Source organism: Camponotus floridanus, unplaced genomic scaffold, assembly GCF_003227725.1.
Source record: "Camponotus floridanus strain SB8 unplaced genomic scaffold, Cflo_v7.5 scaffold35, whole genome shotgun sequence".
NCBI classification, from domain to species: Eukaryota; Metazoa; Arthropoda; class Insecta; order Hymenoptera; family Formicidae; genus Camponotus; species Camponotus floridanus.
In genome coordinates, this window is record NW_020229492.1 from 1,743,410 (window position 1) to 1,759,767 (window position 16,358).

At 27.6% G+C, this 16,358-nt stretch overlaps 1 protein-coding gene across 6 annotated transcripts in view; it reads right to left on the minus strand.

Moving 5' to 3' along the window:
- Positions 1-3,905: 3,905 nt before the first annotated feature.
- LOC105249548 (mitogen-activated protein kinase-binding protein 1) overlaps positions 3,906-16,358 on the minus strand; it is a 50,806-nt gene continuing 38,353 nt past the window's right edge. For 4 of the 6 annotated variants that reach the window (XM_025410853.1, XM_025410850.1, XM_025410851.1 and 1 more), the window contains 9 exons: positions 16,050-16,194; positions 15,007-15,097; positions 10,898-11,032; positions 9,704-9,843; positions 9,421-9,625; positions 9,211-9,337; positions 8,106-8,299; positions 7,855-7,875; positions 3,911-5,224 (listed from right to left, as the gene is read on the minus strand). In XM_025410853.1, coding sequence (XP_025266638.1) covers positions 4,845-5,224; positions 7,855-7,875; positions 8,106-8,299; positions 9,211-9,337; positions 9,421-9,625; positions 9,704-9,843; positions 10,898-11,032; positions 15,007-15,097; positions 16,050-16,194 — 1,438 coding nt within the window. In that variant the 3' untranslated portion in view covers positions 3,911-4,844. Of the gene's footprint in view, positions 5,225-7,854; positions 7,876-8,105; positions 8,300-9,210; positions 9,338-9,420; positions 9,626-9,703; positions 9,844-10,897; positions 11,033-12,765; positions 15,098-16,049; positions 16,195-16,358 lie in introns of all 6 variants that reach the window. The other 2 variants (XM_025410849.1, XM_025410854.1) reach the window with 2 other exon arrangements.

The following is a 16,358-nucleotide window of genomic DNA, read 5'->3' on the forward strand; positions in this document are numbered from 1 at the left end:
TCACTAATACATACTAAAGATATCTAAAAGTAGTGTGTCGTGTCAAGAAAAACACTTAAAATTCTGAAAAATTATAATCCCGAAAGGGATTATAATTTTTCAGAATTTGAGACATGATACATCATCCTAAAAGAGTTCAAAATTATTAATCTAATTTAATAATGCAGGAAGTTTGTTTAGAAAATAGTATGGATATTTTTCTCCTCGAATATATAGCATTTCTTGATGTGAAATATCAAAAATAATGTGATATGATTACTTCAACTATCCAGAAATGTTATCCAGAAGAAAAATGTAGTTTTACTTTTTTCACATATACACATAAACAAACTTCCTGAAATATTTAAATTAGCTTAATAATTTTAAACTTTGAATATGTTTATTAAAATAATAATGATTTTAAACTGCATTTTTGCTTGTGGCAAAATTTATTATATATAATTTATTTATATTTAATATTTTATTTAATTATTTATTTTATTATATAAATAAGTATTATATTTATTATATTTATAAAACTTAAAAAGCATATATATTTACAAAAAAAAATATTATTTCTCTTAAATTTAAAAAAAAATTAAAAAAATGAAGTTAAATCTGTGTACTATCTGAAAACCGTTATAAAAACTGTTATGTTAAAGTGTTTTTTAATATATTTTAGCCCTCGAAAAATAGTCATGCAAAAATAATGTTTCAATGTATACATTAAAATTCAATTTTTTTAAATATCATATTATGAATCCCTTGTTTTATGATATCGAGTGAAGCTCGTAATACAGATTATAGGTCAGACATGATAAACACGCCAAATTCGTGATATATATTACGGGCCAAACGTGATAGACACGAATCAGACTCGTGATACATATTACAAGTCAAATATGGAAGATATTTTATCAAACTATTTTATTTAAGATATATATGTAAAAGATATTTTATACAATTCAGAATAATTAATTTTTTTTAGCAATAAATTTTTTTTCTATTACTCAACCATTTAAATAATCTTTGCATAAAATTAAATAAAAATTTTTTTAATATTAATATTTTATTTAATTTTTAAGATACAAATTATTCTAGTTCAGACAAACCAAACGAACGTTAATAAAATTATAAATACAAGCTCTTAAAAGTTCTTCATTTTTATATTATATTGTTTTTTTGTTTTATTGTAAAAAAGTATGTAAAAATATATATTCATAAAAAAATTATATTACATATTATATATTATACTGCATATTTTATGTTTTATAAAAGAATAATTAATTGATGATTAATTTGATAAATTAAGTTGATACATTTTTGTTTATTTCGACATGTAAACAATCTTCTTCTTAACTGTGGTATATGCGGTTAGAAATTAAATCGTAAGACAAGGGATTCAAGTTATCTATATATTTAATAACACAATACAATTATTCTACTAAGCATCTATATATGCATATATATATATATATATATATATATATATATATATTAATATGCTTGTATGTATACAACTTATATAAACATATAACTACAAAAAATATTTTTAAATAAAGAACTTTTAGAAGCATATGCATCAATACAGATAAGACAATTAAAGTAATTAAAGAAACAGAATCTAATATCACAAAGTTTAGCGCTGATATATATATATATATATATATATATATATATATATATATATATATGTATAAATAAAATGTAATATTCACTCATTCATTCAGATATTGTATTAAATAATTATAATAAATAAAGCACCTTTATGCAACTTTTTTTAAAGGGATATAAAATTTAAAGAAATATTTTTTTATATAACAGTTTTCTAGACAGACAATGGACTCGAGTCCTTTATTTTTTAAATTATTTTTTAAATTATTACAATTATTACTTTTACTTTTAAAATAATTTTTTAAACATATATTAATTACTTAAATATAAAAAGATAACATAAACATTTTAAAGAATTAAAACCTAATAATCATAATATATTGTTGTTATATTTAATAAAATGTACATTAATTTTTTGTTATCATCAAGTGTTTATGTATTAGAGAGAGAGAGAGAGAGAGAGAGAGAGATTTAGCAATCTTTAGTATCCATTAATGAAATATAATACAGGTAACCAAATTTGTTAAACAAATAATATTTTTACGTGTGCTTATTTTGAAATTGAAGAGATGAAGCAACCTTTTGAAAGTAACGCTTATACTTGACTCTAAGCAATCTATGAAATCTATAAAAAAATATTTTAGACAAAATTTACGATTATTTTGTATGTACTTTATAATGTGTGTTTGGATTTTTCTCTTTTTTTAAATATTTACAATATTTTTATAAAATATTCCCATCTTTTTTTGTAAAATTTAAAGTTTTGTCACATATGCATAAATTAATGACATAAGATTTCTTTCAATTTTTATTCTTAGAATTTTAAATTTTGTGAAAATAATAAAGAAGATAAAGATATTTTTAAAAATATTAGATTTTTTTGGAAAAAACAATTATGCAGAATGTTCGATAAAAATTGGATCAACTTTTTGAGTTGATAAAGCGCAGTAAACTGAACAGAAAAATCCTTTATCATTTTGTAATTTTTGCAATTATTGAAATATTAATTAAAAAGGATCGATAAATAAGCACAGTAGTTTCAGTATGCTCTTACGAGCACTGGTCTTTATCAAATACCCTCTGTATATAAAGTACATAAAAGAATCATAAATTTTATCTAAAACATTTTTTTATAAAGTTCACTGTTTTGATTGCTAATTATACATTTTGCCGTTTACATATTTTTATTATATAGGGTGTCTCGTTTTAAAGGCTACTAATAATAAATAATTAGTAAATGGCCACTCAAATATCTCAGAAACACTGCGTTAAATCGAAAAATGTTTCAAACAAAAGTTATGTGATTTCAAGGGGGCCATAAGATGGTGGCAAAAATTTGATCTTGGATAGGTCACATAAAGGTCACCTTCAATTTTTTAAATGGAATCTACTATTTTTCATTGCATATTCTTATAGCTTATCACGAGAGCTTTCCAAAATACTATAATAAAATATTTTTTCATCAAGTACTTTTCGAGTTACGAGGCTTGAAATCATTTCTTAATTTTACATAAACCGTAAAATATCTTGTAAAATATTCATTTTTCGATTATTTTACTTTAATACTTTTATGTACAAAATAATGAGAAGAATCAATTAGTATAAAGAAAACACATAATTGTTTCGAAGAAAAAATATGTAATTTGCAATTAACAATTCCATATTTTTTCTTAAAAACAATTGTATGTTTTCTTTACACCAATTGATTCCTCTCATTATTTTGTACATAAAAGTATTAAGGTAAGATAATCGAAAAATGAATATTTTACAAAATATTTTATGGTTTATGTAAAATTAAGAAATGATTTCAAGTCTCATAACTCGAAAAGTACTTGATGAAAAAATACTTTATTATAGTGTTTTGGAAAACTCTCGGGATAAGCTATAAGAATATGCAATGAAAAATAGTAGGTTCCATTTAAGAAATTGAAGGTGACCTTTATGTGACCTTCAAATGACTGTCCAAGATCAAATTTTTGTCACCATCTTATGGCCCCCTTGAAGCCACATAATTTTTGTTTGAAACATTTTTCGATTTAACACAGTGTTTCTGAGATATTTGAGTGGGTCCTTTAAAATGGGACACCCTGTATATTGGCAAGTTTAGGCTATATACTTTTTATTATTATTATTTTATTCCACGAATGTCAAAAAGAATACGTAAAAAAGTGCATGTTTCTTAAAAATAGAAATTTTTGTGTTTGATAATATATTTCAAAAAATCAAATCGATTCGAGATAATTATGACATGTCCCTTGTTAGTCAATAAGTATAATAATCTTAAATAAAGTAATTTTTCCCATAATTTATGTTAAAATATTAAGTTCCATTAAACTATAATTCATTAATTCTGAAATAGTTATATTGAGGAAATTTTATTGACAAACTTGAAAAGCTTGATTCGTACTTGATGCAATGATTATAATTAGATGCTTCTATGTTATATTGGCAAGTTTATACTGCGTACTTTTTATTACGATTTTTTGCGAAGCTTTAATTATGAAGAAAAAGGATGGTATTTCCTTTAGACCATTAATACATACAACCTTTGGTTACATAAGAACATTAATATTAATTATTATGTTATAATACAAATCTCATAGACACACACGTACGCACATCCACGCGTGAGCACGCACGCGCATACACACACATACATGTATTTAAAAACTATTCCACTAGTCTTTAGTTAATTGGCATTACATGGCATATGGCCTCAAGATACAATGGATGAGTCATAATCAGTTCTATATTTAACAATAAAATGTAATTCAGTGTAGTTATTTACTTAATTTATCGTATGACTTTTCTCTAAGCAAATATAGATTATACATAGACTAATTTCAATATCGCGACAGTAAGTGAAAATAATGATTTATATCTCTTCCGTCATGTAGAAGCGATGATAACAAATTTTGTGCTACATAATTTTGTGCTATAATATTGCATACATCGATTATTAATTTATCGAATTTTTAAAAGCGAATTACAAAAGCGAGTACAACTAATCATGAGTAAGAGGGAAAATTTTCATGCTATTATGATGAGTATATGAAGTTTTTAGAGATAGAGAGAGCATTTCTTTTCCACTTTTAACACATATTTAAATTTTATAAATAAAAAGTTGGAGAATTATCAAGAATACAATATTTAAAAAGAGACTGCCACGAGATACATTCTTTGCATTATCACTGATATGCCAATACATTAAATATGAGGATGATCGTATTCCTTTTATGAATGGACGGATTTTATGTATGACTTGATTGAGTTCCTCCCATCCGTTGTTGCATCATAGTCAAAAGTAATTCGGAATACTGCTGCATCATATTAACTACCTTGCCTTGATCCTGACCAGCGAGTAGTTCTTGAAACTTCGCGGTCGCCTCGTTGGTGATGATACTCTTACTGCTTCCGTCGTTATGACTCTCATTACCGGCAATGACCAATCTTAAAGTACGCATGGTTTCGTTAACAGATGATTCCAGTCCTCGTAACATCGTGTCCCTATCGATCGCTTCTGCAGAGGGGTCATCATTATTGTCTATCGTCAGACGTTTGTACAGTTGCACAACATTATCCGCAGTTCGCATGAGTTCGTCCGCGATCGTATTACACAATTGTGTGGACACTGTGAAAATGCATGTCAATATTAGGTATATATATTAGAAATTTGATAGAATAAAATATGATTAGTGTAAATGATATATCATGCAGAGGGCAGGTTATATTGCTTCTAAAATCCGTATGAGATCATGCTATTATAACTGATATCTAATCGAATCATGTAATCTTCTAATGACAAATTTTTAAGATCTATTGATGAAGAAATATTATCATGAGTTTTTTGAATGATCTATCTCTATGATTTCTTATAGTATAATAATTAAAACTATATAAATATAAAATGTATGGTACAAATTTATATACAGGGATTGGGGTACGTAGATGTATCTAATAATATAGGTGACAAATATCTTATGAATGATTATTGAAACTCTTATTTTACACATTAATTTGTCATAAAGTATCTTACAAAATTGTAATATATTCTTTTATTTAAAAAAAATAAAGCTGTCACAATATTTAAAAAAGAATTAAAATTTTAAGTTTCTTCACTATATACAGGGTGTTTCAGACCCCCCATTTAAAAACTAGAGAAGTGGTTATTTCAAGAAAGTAAAAACATTTTCTTCATAAATCGGGTGCGCTCTATTGAATGATGATATTTTCAACTTCTAATTCCGGCCGGAAATAGGCGATTCAGACCGGAAGAGCATTTTTTTTTTAAATGGAAGCCCTATTTTTCATTGCATATTCTTGTAGCTTACCTCGAGAGCTTTCCAAAACATTATAATAAATTATTTTTCCATGAAGTACTTTTCGAGTTATGAGGCTCGAAATCATTTCTTAATTTTACATAAACCGTAAAATATCTTGTAAAATATTCATTTTTCGATTATTTTACTTTAATACTTTTATGTACAAAATAATGAGAAGAATCAATTAGTATAAAGAAAACACATAATTGTTTCGAAGAAAAAATATGTAATTTGCAATTAACAATTCCATATTTTTTCTTAAAAACAATTGTATGTTTTCTTTACACCAATTGATTCCTCTCATTATTTTGTACATAAAAGTATTAAGGTAAGATAATCGAAAAATGAATATTTTACAAGATTTTATGGTTTATGTAAAATTAAGAAATAATTTCAAGCCTCATAACTCGAAAAGTACTTCATGGAAAAATAATTTATTATAGTGTATTGGAAAGCTCTCGAGGTAAGTTACAAGAATATGTAATGAAAAATAGGGGGTTCTTTTTAAAAAAATGCATTTCTGGTCTGAATCGCCTATTTCCGGCCGGAACCAGAAGTTGAAAATATCACCATTCGATAGAGCGCACCCGATTTATAAAGAAAATATTTCTACTTTTTTTAAATAACCACTTCTCTAGTTTTTAAATGGGTGGTACGGTCTAAAACACCCTGTATATCTTAAATAAAAAAAAAAAAAAAAAAAAAAAATATATATATATATATATATATATATATATAAAATACTATATACCTATATCTTAAATATATCTTAAATAAAATAACTTTTATTCAAAATATTCTTTATAATTCTATTATTTAAGAAAATAACTGAATATATACATTTAAACCAAACATATTGTCTATAACTTCAGCAGATTTTTATTTTTAGAATTATTAAAAATATTGTTTATCAAGAATAGCCAATTAGAATGAATGATATGAAAGAATGTATTTGTATTACATGTTTTGCCCAATTATTAAAAATTACTCAACATTTTTATCATCAAATTCAATTATATTCAGATAAATGATGCAAAAACACTTCTGAATTGAACGATAATTTATCTTTTGATTTTAAAATTTCTTTTTTCCATTTTTATCATGAAAGAAATGCAAAAAATATATGTACACGTGAACACTTATACACTCGTTCTAGCAGGGAAGTTTCAGAATCAGAAAATATTGAAGAAATGAGAAGTTTCAGGATCCTTATCTTTATCTGCGAAAGGCACGCACAGAAGATTAGATATTCAGATATCCGTCTCATCCACATCGTTGGTCCTGAGTGACACCAAAAGCGGGTTATGGAAGTTTTTTGTTAAATAACTTTTAAACTAATTAAAAACTGTTTTAAATAAAAGGATTTGAAGAATAAAATGTTAATTTATTTAAAAAATATCAAGTTAATCTTGAAATAATCTTTAACATTATTATCTATTATTTATAGAATGTTCAAAATCATTGCTATGTGCCTTCAGAACTTTTTTAAAATATTATTTTATATAACTTTTTTTTTATAGATATTTGAATGTTACTTTGAAAATGGAACATCTTGTGCATACATCCACATATATACATAATATGTACAAAATTAATAATATAAATTAAAAGATAAATTAAATAACTATATGAATATCTAGATAATATAATAGATAAAAAATTCTTTGCTAAATAATATTATAACAAGATTATAAATAAATAAAAACAAGTATTTAATAAAATAAATACTTTGAATCAAAGCGTATATTTGTTATTTTGATAGTATATCATAATTCATAAAATTCCATTGTGCAACACATGCAGCATTTATAGTTATATCTGTTTCGTAAACTGTTACGAGCTTGATAATTTTCCTATCATAGCATGATCACTTACAAATTTTGGATACAGTGAAATTATATTCGCGGCACATCATTTTTAACAGGCGTTTTTAGATTACCTAATGTTTTATCCATGCCTACTGCAAGAATAAAATTGATATTAGATATCGGTATATGATCTATTAATTAAAGAAAAATCAAATACCAATTAATCACCAATTATTTGCAGTCATACAAATATCACATTATGGAAAAAAAACGATTTTTTAGTATTATTGTTCCTGCAATCTTGCATGCTTACATTTTTGCATGATGATGAAAAGATGATTGATATATTATTACATGTTTATAATGAATTTTGGATACTCACATTCGGCACTAGCTACATCGATAGTACGATCCGTATCTTTGACTGGTAACTCGTGTGGACTAGGCTCCAGCTGATTTCTATTTGTCGCGGATATTTTGCTTCCATTTTGTTCGATGACACTAGCACCACTCCGACCATTTGTTATAATAATTGTCGATCCAGATCTTCTCATTGTTGTGCTGGGTAAACTTAAACTAATCAAAATAGATAATATAGTTGCTAATATATATAAAATATATATCATATAAAAATATATATAAAATATATATAAAAAATTAATATATATAATATACAGGGTGACCCCGAACGTTCCAGCCAGACTTTGAGATCTTATAGGAAATTTAATTCTGAACAAAAAATTTCCTATAAACATGGGTCGAAAAATGCTTCCTTAAGAAGTTATTGTTCAAAAACCTCTGATGAAGGAAGAGTAAAAGGTGAAAAGAAAATGAAATAAAAAGAAAATGAAACTAAATAAATTTCTTGAAAAACGTCTTTATTTATTTTCTACTATTACGTGCTATTACTAAAATATTAGTTAAAAAAAATTATTTTATTTTCATAAAAGAAAAAGATTTTTATTTTTATCGTTTTTTTCAAGAAATTTATTTAGTTTCATTTTCTTTTTATTTTATTTTCTTTTCTTTTCACCTTTTGTTCTTCCTTCATCAGAAGTTTTTGAGCGATAACTTCTTAAGGAAGCATTTTTCGACCCATAGGAAATGTTTTGTTCAGAATTAAATTTTCTATAAGATCTCAAAGTCTGGCTGGAACGTTCGGGGCCACCCTGTATATAATAAATAAAATATATATAATATAATATATATAATATTATATATAATATTATATATAAAATTATATATAAAATTAGTTTAACATATTTAATATTAATTTTTAATCTTACATAGGTGGATAAAAATTAAAAATTAAGTATGTTAAACTACTAAATTTATTATTATTTAGTAATTTGTTTATTGCGCGTATTTTACTTGCGACACGTACGTATATATGTATGTATTAAATTACTAATGTTTTATTTTATTATATATTTGTTGGAAATTTCATTGTTAAAAGTTAAGAAATATTTAAATTATCAAATCTTTACCTAGCAGAAGAATGATCAATACTAATACTTCTAGGTCTTGGTGGTAACGCTGGTTTCCCTCCATTTCCATTCGAAGAGGTATCCTCTGAACTGGAATCTTCTTGATTTCCTACTTGACTTAGATTAACTGCAAAACAATTATATATTTTAAATATAAACGTAACAAAATATAATATTTGTATGTCTTTTGAAAAGTAAAAGTGTAAGTACTAGTTGAGAAAGCTCCTTGCATTCCACGTCTTCTCAAAATTGACGAAACATTGCTACCAGAAGAGCTTGATTTATTTTGATGATTGATTTTGTTTTGAGAACTAATCGTTGGCCTCATTAAACCGCTCATTCTGTTGTTGGTGGATTGACTATTCCATCCTCTACTATTTCCCCCTACTGTGCCAGCATCCGATTCTGAATCGCTCTATACAAATTATCATAATTTTTATTTCATGTAAATTTAATTCTTTTAGTTCTTTTTAGGTATGTTACAAAAACTTACTTGGTTTAAAACACCAACGCTGCTGCTTCTTGTTATATGTGTCTTTCCTGAAGCATGTTTGGATTGACTGCTAAGATTGGCACTTCCAGAACCTGTTCTTGACGTTGTGTTTATGTTTTTATTCCCTAATTTTCCTGAAACTATTATCACTAATTAAAAAAAGAAATCTTCTCGGACATAATTTATATTTTTTAATATGTGTACAACACACACATACACACATTCTTACATGCGCGAATACATGCATTTATTACGAATTAAAATCTTCGTTGTTTGCGGAAATGTAGGAAAAATTTTGGAAAAAAATTTGTACTATTTGAAAGGATAAATAATATTACATTAATCAATCAATGGTTTCATTAAAAAAATTTCTTCTACTTTCCAGAATCATAAATAGGCGTATTTAAAACTTCCTAGGTCATCCTATTAATTATCTTGTTTGTTTACTTTTTCATTTAAGAGACCACATTTTACATAATATAGTTTAACAAATTAAATCAAACGCTGTAAATATATCAAAAACTCACAGAAAGAACTTAATTGTAATATTTCTGAATTCAAATAGAGACGACAATTGTAATATATTTCTTAATATATTTCTAAATATATTCTAAAATATATTTCTAAATTATTCTAAATTATTTCTAATTTTATCTAAATTTCTAAATTAGTCTAAATTAATTCTAAATATCAAAATATGTGGAACATTTGCCTTTTAAAAAATATTAGAGAGAGAGAGAGAGAAATATAAAAAATTGATTAATTTAAACGCATTCAGTGCATTGTACAAAGACAATTTCATAATACATGTAACAATTCTATGCTCATATTCTTTATTGATTAAATATGAATAATTACTATAATGAATGTACATGCAAATAATAATTAAAGTAAGAGATCATACATAAGGATATTATAAAATATCAAATGTGATATTTAATAAAAAATACATGCGACACTGCTTTTAGCCCTGTACAGTGCGCTTAAGAAATTCCATTATAATTATATGATAGAACATTTAACATTTAATTTAATTTTAAATTTAATATTTAATATTTAATATTTAATTTTTATTTTAATGGAACATATGTATCAAATATAAATAGTATTCATAGATAAGATTCATAATATACTATAGAAGCATATATCAAAATTTCAAGATATACATTATTTATACAGAATGATAAAAAATACCTTGCACAGGACCATGCAGTAACCTATTTGAGGGGTTGATGGAAAGATCACTCAGCGAACAGGCACGTCTCATGCCACCCCCTTCTTCTTCGCTATCAATAACTTTTGACGAAATTCTTGTCCCATTACTGCCAACTGTTGACAACGTGCACACACATGCACTAATAGCTACTATTTATATAATATACCCTGCTTAAAAAAATTGATAGAAACGATAGAAAGAAATTTTGTTGTAATTATACATATATTTTTTTTAACACAAATTATTTTAATTAAATTTGTATTTCTATTGAGATATAGAAGAGTTATTTATTTGTATTATATAGTTGGTATTGTTATTTGTTTTTTTATATATAATTATATCTTATTTAAAACGATTACAATAAAATATAATAAAATAATAAAATATCCAAATCTGTTTAAACAAATTTTATTTATCTATTTTTTTATTTTTTTCTATCGGATGATTTTAAACAGGGCATTTCTTTTTTTTCTTTCGAAAATTAAGCTTGTCTTCTAAGTTCTTAAATAAATTGCAATATAAAAACCATTTGCTTTTATTAATAGCATGTATAAGAATATAAAAAATTGATAGAAACGATAGAAAGAAATTTTGTTGTAATTATATATATATATATTTTTTTTTATCATAAACTATTATTTTAATTAAATTTGTATTTCTATTGAGGTATAGAAGTTATTTATTTGTATTATATTGTTGTATTGTTATTTGTTTATATATATATATATATATATATATATATATATAAAATTATATCTTATTTAAAACGAATATAATAAAATATAATAAAATATCTAAATCTGTTCAAACAAATCTTTTTTTATCTATTTTTTTATTTTTTTCTATCGGATGATTTTAAACAGGGCATTTCTTTTTCTTTTTTTTCTTTCGAAAATTAAGCTTGTCTTCTAAGTTTTTAAATAAATTGCAATATAAAAACCATTTGCTTTTATCAATAGCATATATAAGAATATAAAAACGAATATATGTTAAAATATTTAAAAAATTTTAAATATTTTAATATATAATTTAAATTAATATAAATATAATTTAAAATAGATTTAAAATATTTTAAATCTATTTTAAATATTAAAACATTCAAGTTTAAAGCGTAATAATAGTTTTGCAAATTTTGTATGAATTAAACCGAGAAATTGTTTTGACATCGAGTTTCTTGCATTAATGTTAAATATAAAATAAAAATTGATAGTAAAAAAAATAGGATAGTGATAAAGGGAAAAAAAAGGATAATATCATTATTTAATGCTAAAAGCATGTGCAATTGCATTTCGTGCCAAATGAAAATAATAATAATATTAATAAAATTATATCCCAACAATGAAAAGCGTTCAAAACTGAAAAGTAAGTTGCTGTTGCCTTGAAATAAAATTGGAATAATTGTATTTACATTCACATGGATAGTACGTATATGTCTAACATATTTCTTCTGCAATCATGTAACGTGCTGATGCGATTTACTAGTGCACCGTAATCGCAAGAAATATATTCCTTGTCGATTTATAAAAATAAATTCCTTGTCGATTTACAAAAATAAATTCCTTGTCGATTTATAAAAATAAATTCCTTGTCAATTTACAAAAATAAATTCCTTGTCGATTTATAAAAATAAATTCCTTGTCGATTTATAGAAATAAATTCCTTGTCGATTTATAAAAATAAATTCCTTGTCGATTTACAAAAATAAATTCCTTGTCGATTTATAGAAATAAATTCCTTATCGATTTATAGAAATAAATTCCTCGTCGATTTTCGTATTTATACAAACTATAACAATTCCAACAACATGTAAAAATACACGCAAGCATTTTCTATTCGCTCAATATACCTGCGTAAGGATGTTTCGTGGGAAGAATCACTTGATTGATCGTAGGCAGGGTTTTCGTCCACTTCATGTAACTCTGACATCGCGACGCGGGCGGCCACATTCTCTTTGGTGAATTGGTGCAGCTCGAGGCAGACGTGGAGGAGCCGCTCTCCATCAGCGATCTGTCCATCGCCGATGTGTCGACGCAATCGCAGTCATTATTGACGCAGAATTTATTCTCTCGCTCGGCCTGCAACTTAGCGAAGTTCTCGCCCCTATCCTGGCTCATTCGCAGACACTTCTCCTTCATAAAGTACTGTTTCTGCCTCACTAAATTTTCAAACTCCTTAGAAAGTAGCTTCACGGTACCCTCGATGGCGCGAGTTATCCGGATATCCATGTTCGCGTCCAGGTTGTCAATTCGTTTATTGGCAGATTGTAAATCGCAGGAGGCCCCACCAGGCTCCAACGAGTCATAAGTTTCCGTGTCTTTCGTCGGGATTTCATTTTCGAAGCAGCTTTGCTTCTTGTCGGAGGACACGCCTTGCTTCTCGAGCGTATGATGAGCTTTTCCCAGGTAACGAGTCTTCATTAAATGTGAGGAATCGCTCCTGTCGCATAAAAATGTTTCCTGCAATCTGGCATTGTTATCGGTGCAATGAGCTTGCAAACTGTAGAACTTGTGCCTAGGGTCTTTATCGTTGTCAGATTCTTGCTCTGGGTAGTTTGTAGACTGCAGAACTTGCCCCATTGTCTCGGTATTCATTGGATCTCGTTTAATTTCTGACTCGCCAACTCGATATTCCGAATAAGAATTCGTGGAAAGCGCTGTATAATCGGAATCGGTGTTTTTTACAGCAGATAACGATGGGGTATCGATGTACTTCCAGCTTGGTTTCATTCTGTTACGCATACTCTGCGTACGAGATACATTTCTTTTGGGCTTCGGTGGCTTATGAGGGACAAAGTTATTCAAAATCATCATCGATTCCGGTTTCACAGGCACTTTCAGGCTACTGCTACGCGAGATCGCTTCTGATTTGCCATAAATTGTCGGATCTACATTTTTCTTGGGTTCATTGTCAAAATTAAATTCATAGTAAACGCGAGTTTCCGGAGACGCGTTATTTTCCAGCAAATTTATGTCGTTCTTCGTTTGGCTAATTCTGGTGTCTTGCAAGGATCTGGACCTGAATACCGTTCTGCACAATGCATTCTCGTTGACGGAATCTTGCGGATTATCTACAGCAGCTCGTGCAACATTGTCGGGGTTTTCGCTATAGGTTTCGGAATTTTGCCTCTTTCGTTTGTAATGCGAATCGAACAGCATTTCCAAGGGCGCAGATTTCACCAGAGAATCGGAATCATCGGTTAAGACACTCTCTGTGCTTCGGTGGGCGGTATTCTCGCGCAGTGGAAATATCTGATAATCCGACTCGTCAGTCAATATACTTTCTTGACTTCTACAAGCCTGCATCTTACGTCGAGACAGAAAGAAGCTCGCACTCGAATGCCTATCGTGGTCGTAATGAGTGTAATCTATATCGACGCTTTCCTTGGAGAAGGACTCGATAGAGGCGTCTGAAAGTATGCTTTCCTGAGAGCCGGTTAAAATTTTCTTTTGAAAACTCGGATAATTCGTCGTGTAATTTCTATGGTCGTCCATGTGAACGTTGATCTGATAATCGCTGACGCAACGTCGGGGTGGATTTTTAAAGTCCCCCTCCAAGGAATCGTCGCTGAAGTTGCCATTTTCCTCAGCATCGTCCATTTTTTCCTTGAGATTTTCCATGTTACGCTCGTTCATGGCCGGTAAACTTTCAACGGACTTCGCGATGTTCTCCATATCCTCATCTAGACCGATGAAATAGCTGCACGATTTTCTCTTCTGAGCAAACCTCGCGAACCGAGCTCCATTGCTCTTCCTACATTGTTCCTTCAGTAATTTCAATTCCTCGCACACGGGAGATTCGGGCAAGGATTGATTGGCCTTATTCAAGGACAGCTTATACTTTTCAGTTTTCTTTAACGTCAATGTTAATGGACGGTTAAGATTTGGTTTTGTTTTTTCATCGATAGATAATATAGTCTGATTTTTTGGGAAACAGTTTTCATTTGGTACCTCTAGTTTAGATAATACATTTCCCATACCTTGAACCTTGTTAGTAAGTTGTTGAGGTTTAAATGTGGACTTTGGATTTAGCATAGGTTTGCAGGGATTAGTCGGTTTTGAAAATTGATTTTTCTGACCGAATCTGTTACCTGTGAGCCTCGAACGATGATGCTTCGTTTGTATATGGCTGCTCAAATCGGATATGCTCTGGCTCGATTTCAATGATGATCTGTAGCCGACCTGTATGTAAAGAATAATCGAGATTATTGTAAGTCTTATACAGGGTGTTTCAGACCACCCATTTAAAAACTAGAGAAATGATTATTTCAAAAAAGTAAAAACATTTTCTTTATAAATCGGGTGCGCTCTATCGAATGGTGATATTTTCAACTTCTGGTTCCGGCCGGAAATAGGCGATTCAGACCGGAAGTGCATTTTTTTAAATGAAACCTTCTATTTTTCATTGTATATTCTTGTAACTTACCTCGAGAGCTTTCCAAAATACTATAATAAATTATTTTTTCATGAAGTATTTTTCGAGTTATGAGGCTTGAAATTATTTCTTAATTTTACATAAACCATAAAATCTTGTAAAATATTCATTTCTCGATTATCTTACCTTAATACTTGTTATGTACAAAATAATGAGAAGAATCAATTGGTGCAAAGAAAACATACAGTTGTTTTTAAGAAAAAATATGGAATTGTTAATTGCAAATTACATATTTTTTCTTAGAAACAACTATGTGTTTTCTTTACACCAATTGATTTCTCTGATTATTTTGTACATAAAAGTATTAAGGTAAGATAATCGAAAAATGAATACTTTACAAGATATTTTACAGTTTATGTAAAATTAAGAAATAATTTCAAGCCTCATAACTCGAAAAGTACTTCGTGGAAAAATAATTTATTATAGTGTTTTGGAAAGCTCTCGAGGTAAGCTACAAGAATATGTAATGAACAATAGGAGGTTCCATTTAAAAAAATGCACTTCCGGACTGAATCGCCTATTTTCGGCCGGAACCAGAAGTTGAAAATATCACCATTCGATAGAGCGCACCCGATTTATAAAGAAAACGTTTTTAGTTTTTTGAAATAACCACTTCTCTAGTTTTTAAATGAGTGGTTCGTGCGGTCTGAAACACCCTGTATATTTCGCTTTTTCTATGCAAAAATAATTATTATTTACACTTTGTAATTTCCTTCTAGTCTCCTCTATCCTTCTTTGCAATTCTTCCCGTTTCTTCACTACATCGACATCGCCTCTTGCGTGTTTGGTTGCGTTAACCACTGTTACATTACGTATTGTGGTGTTACCTTCACCACCACTAAGTCTGCAATAGATCAGTTTAATAGATAATTAGAAATTATTAAATATCAATAAAATCAATAAAATATTAATATTAATATTAATAAATTAATATTAATTATATATTAATATATATATTAATTTATTAATATTAATATTAATAATTAATAATTAAAATATAAATATTAA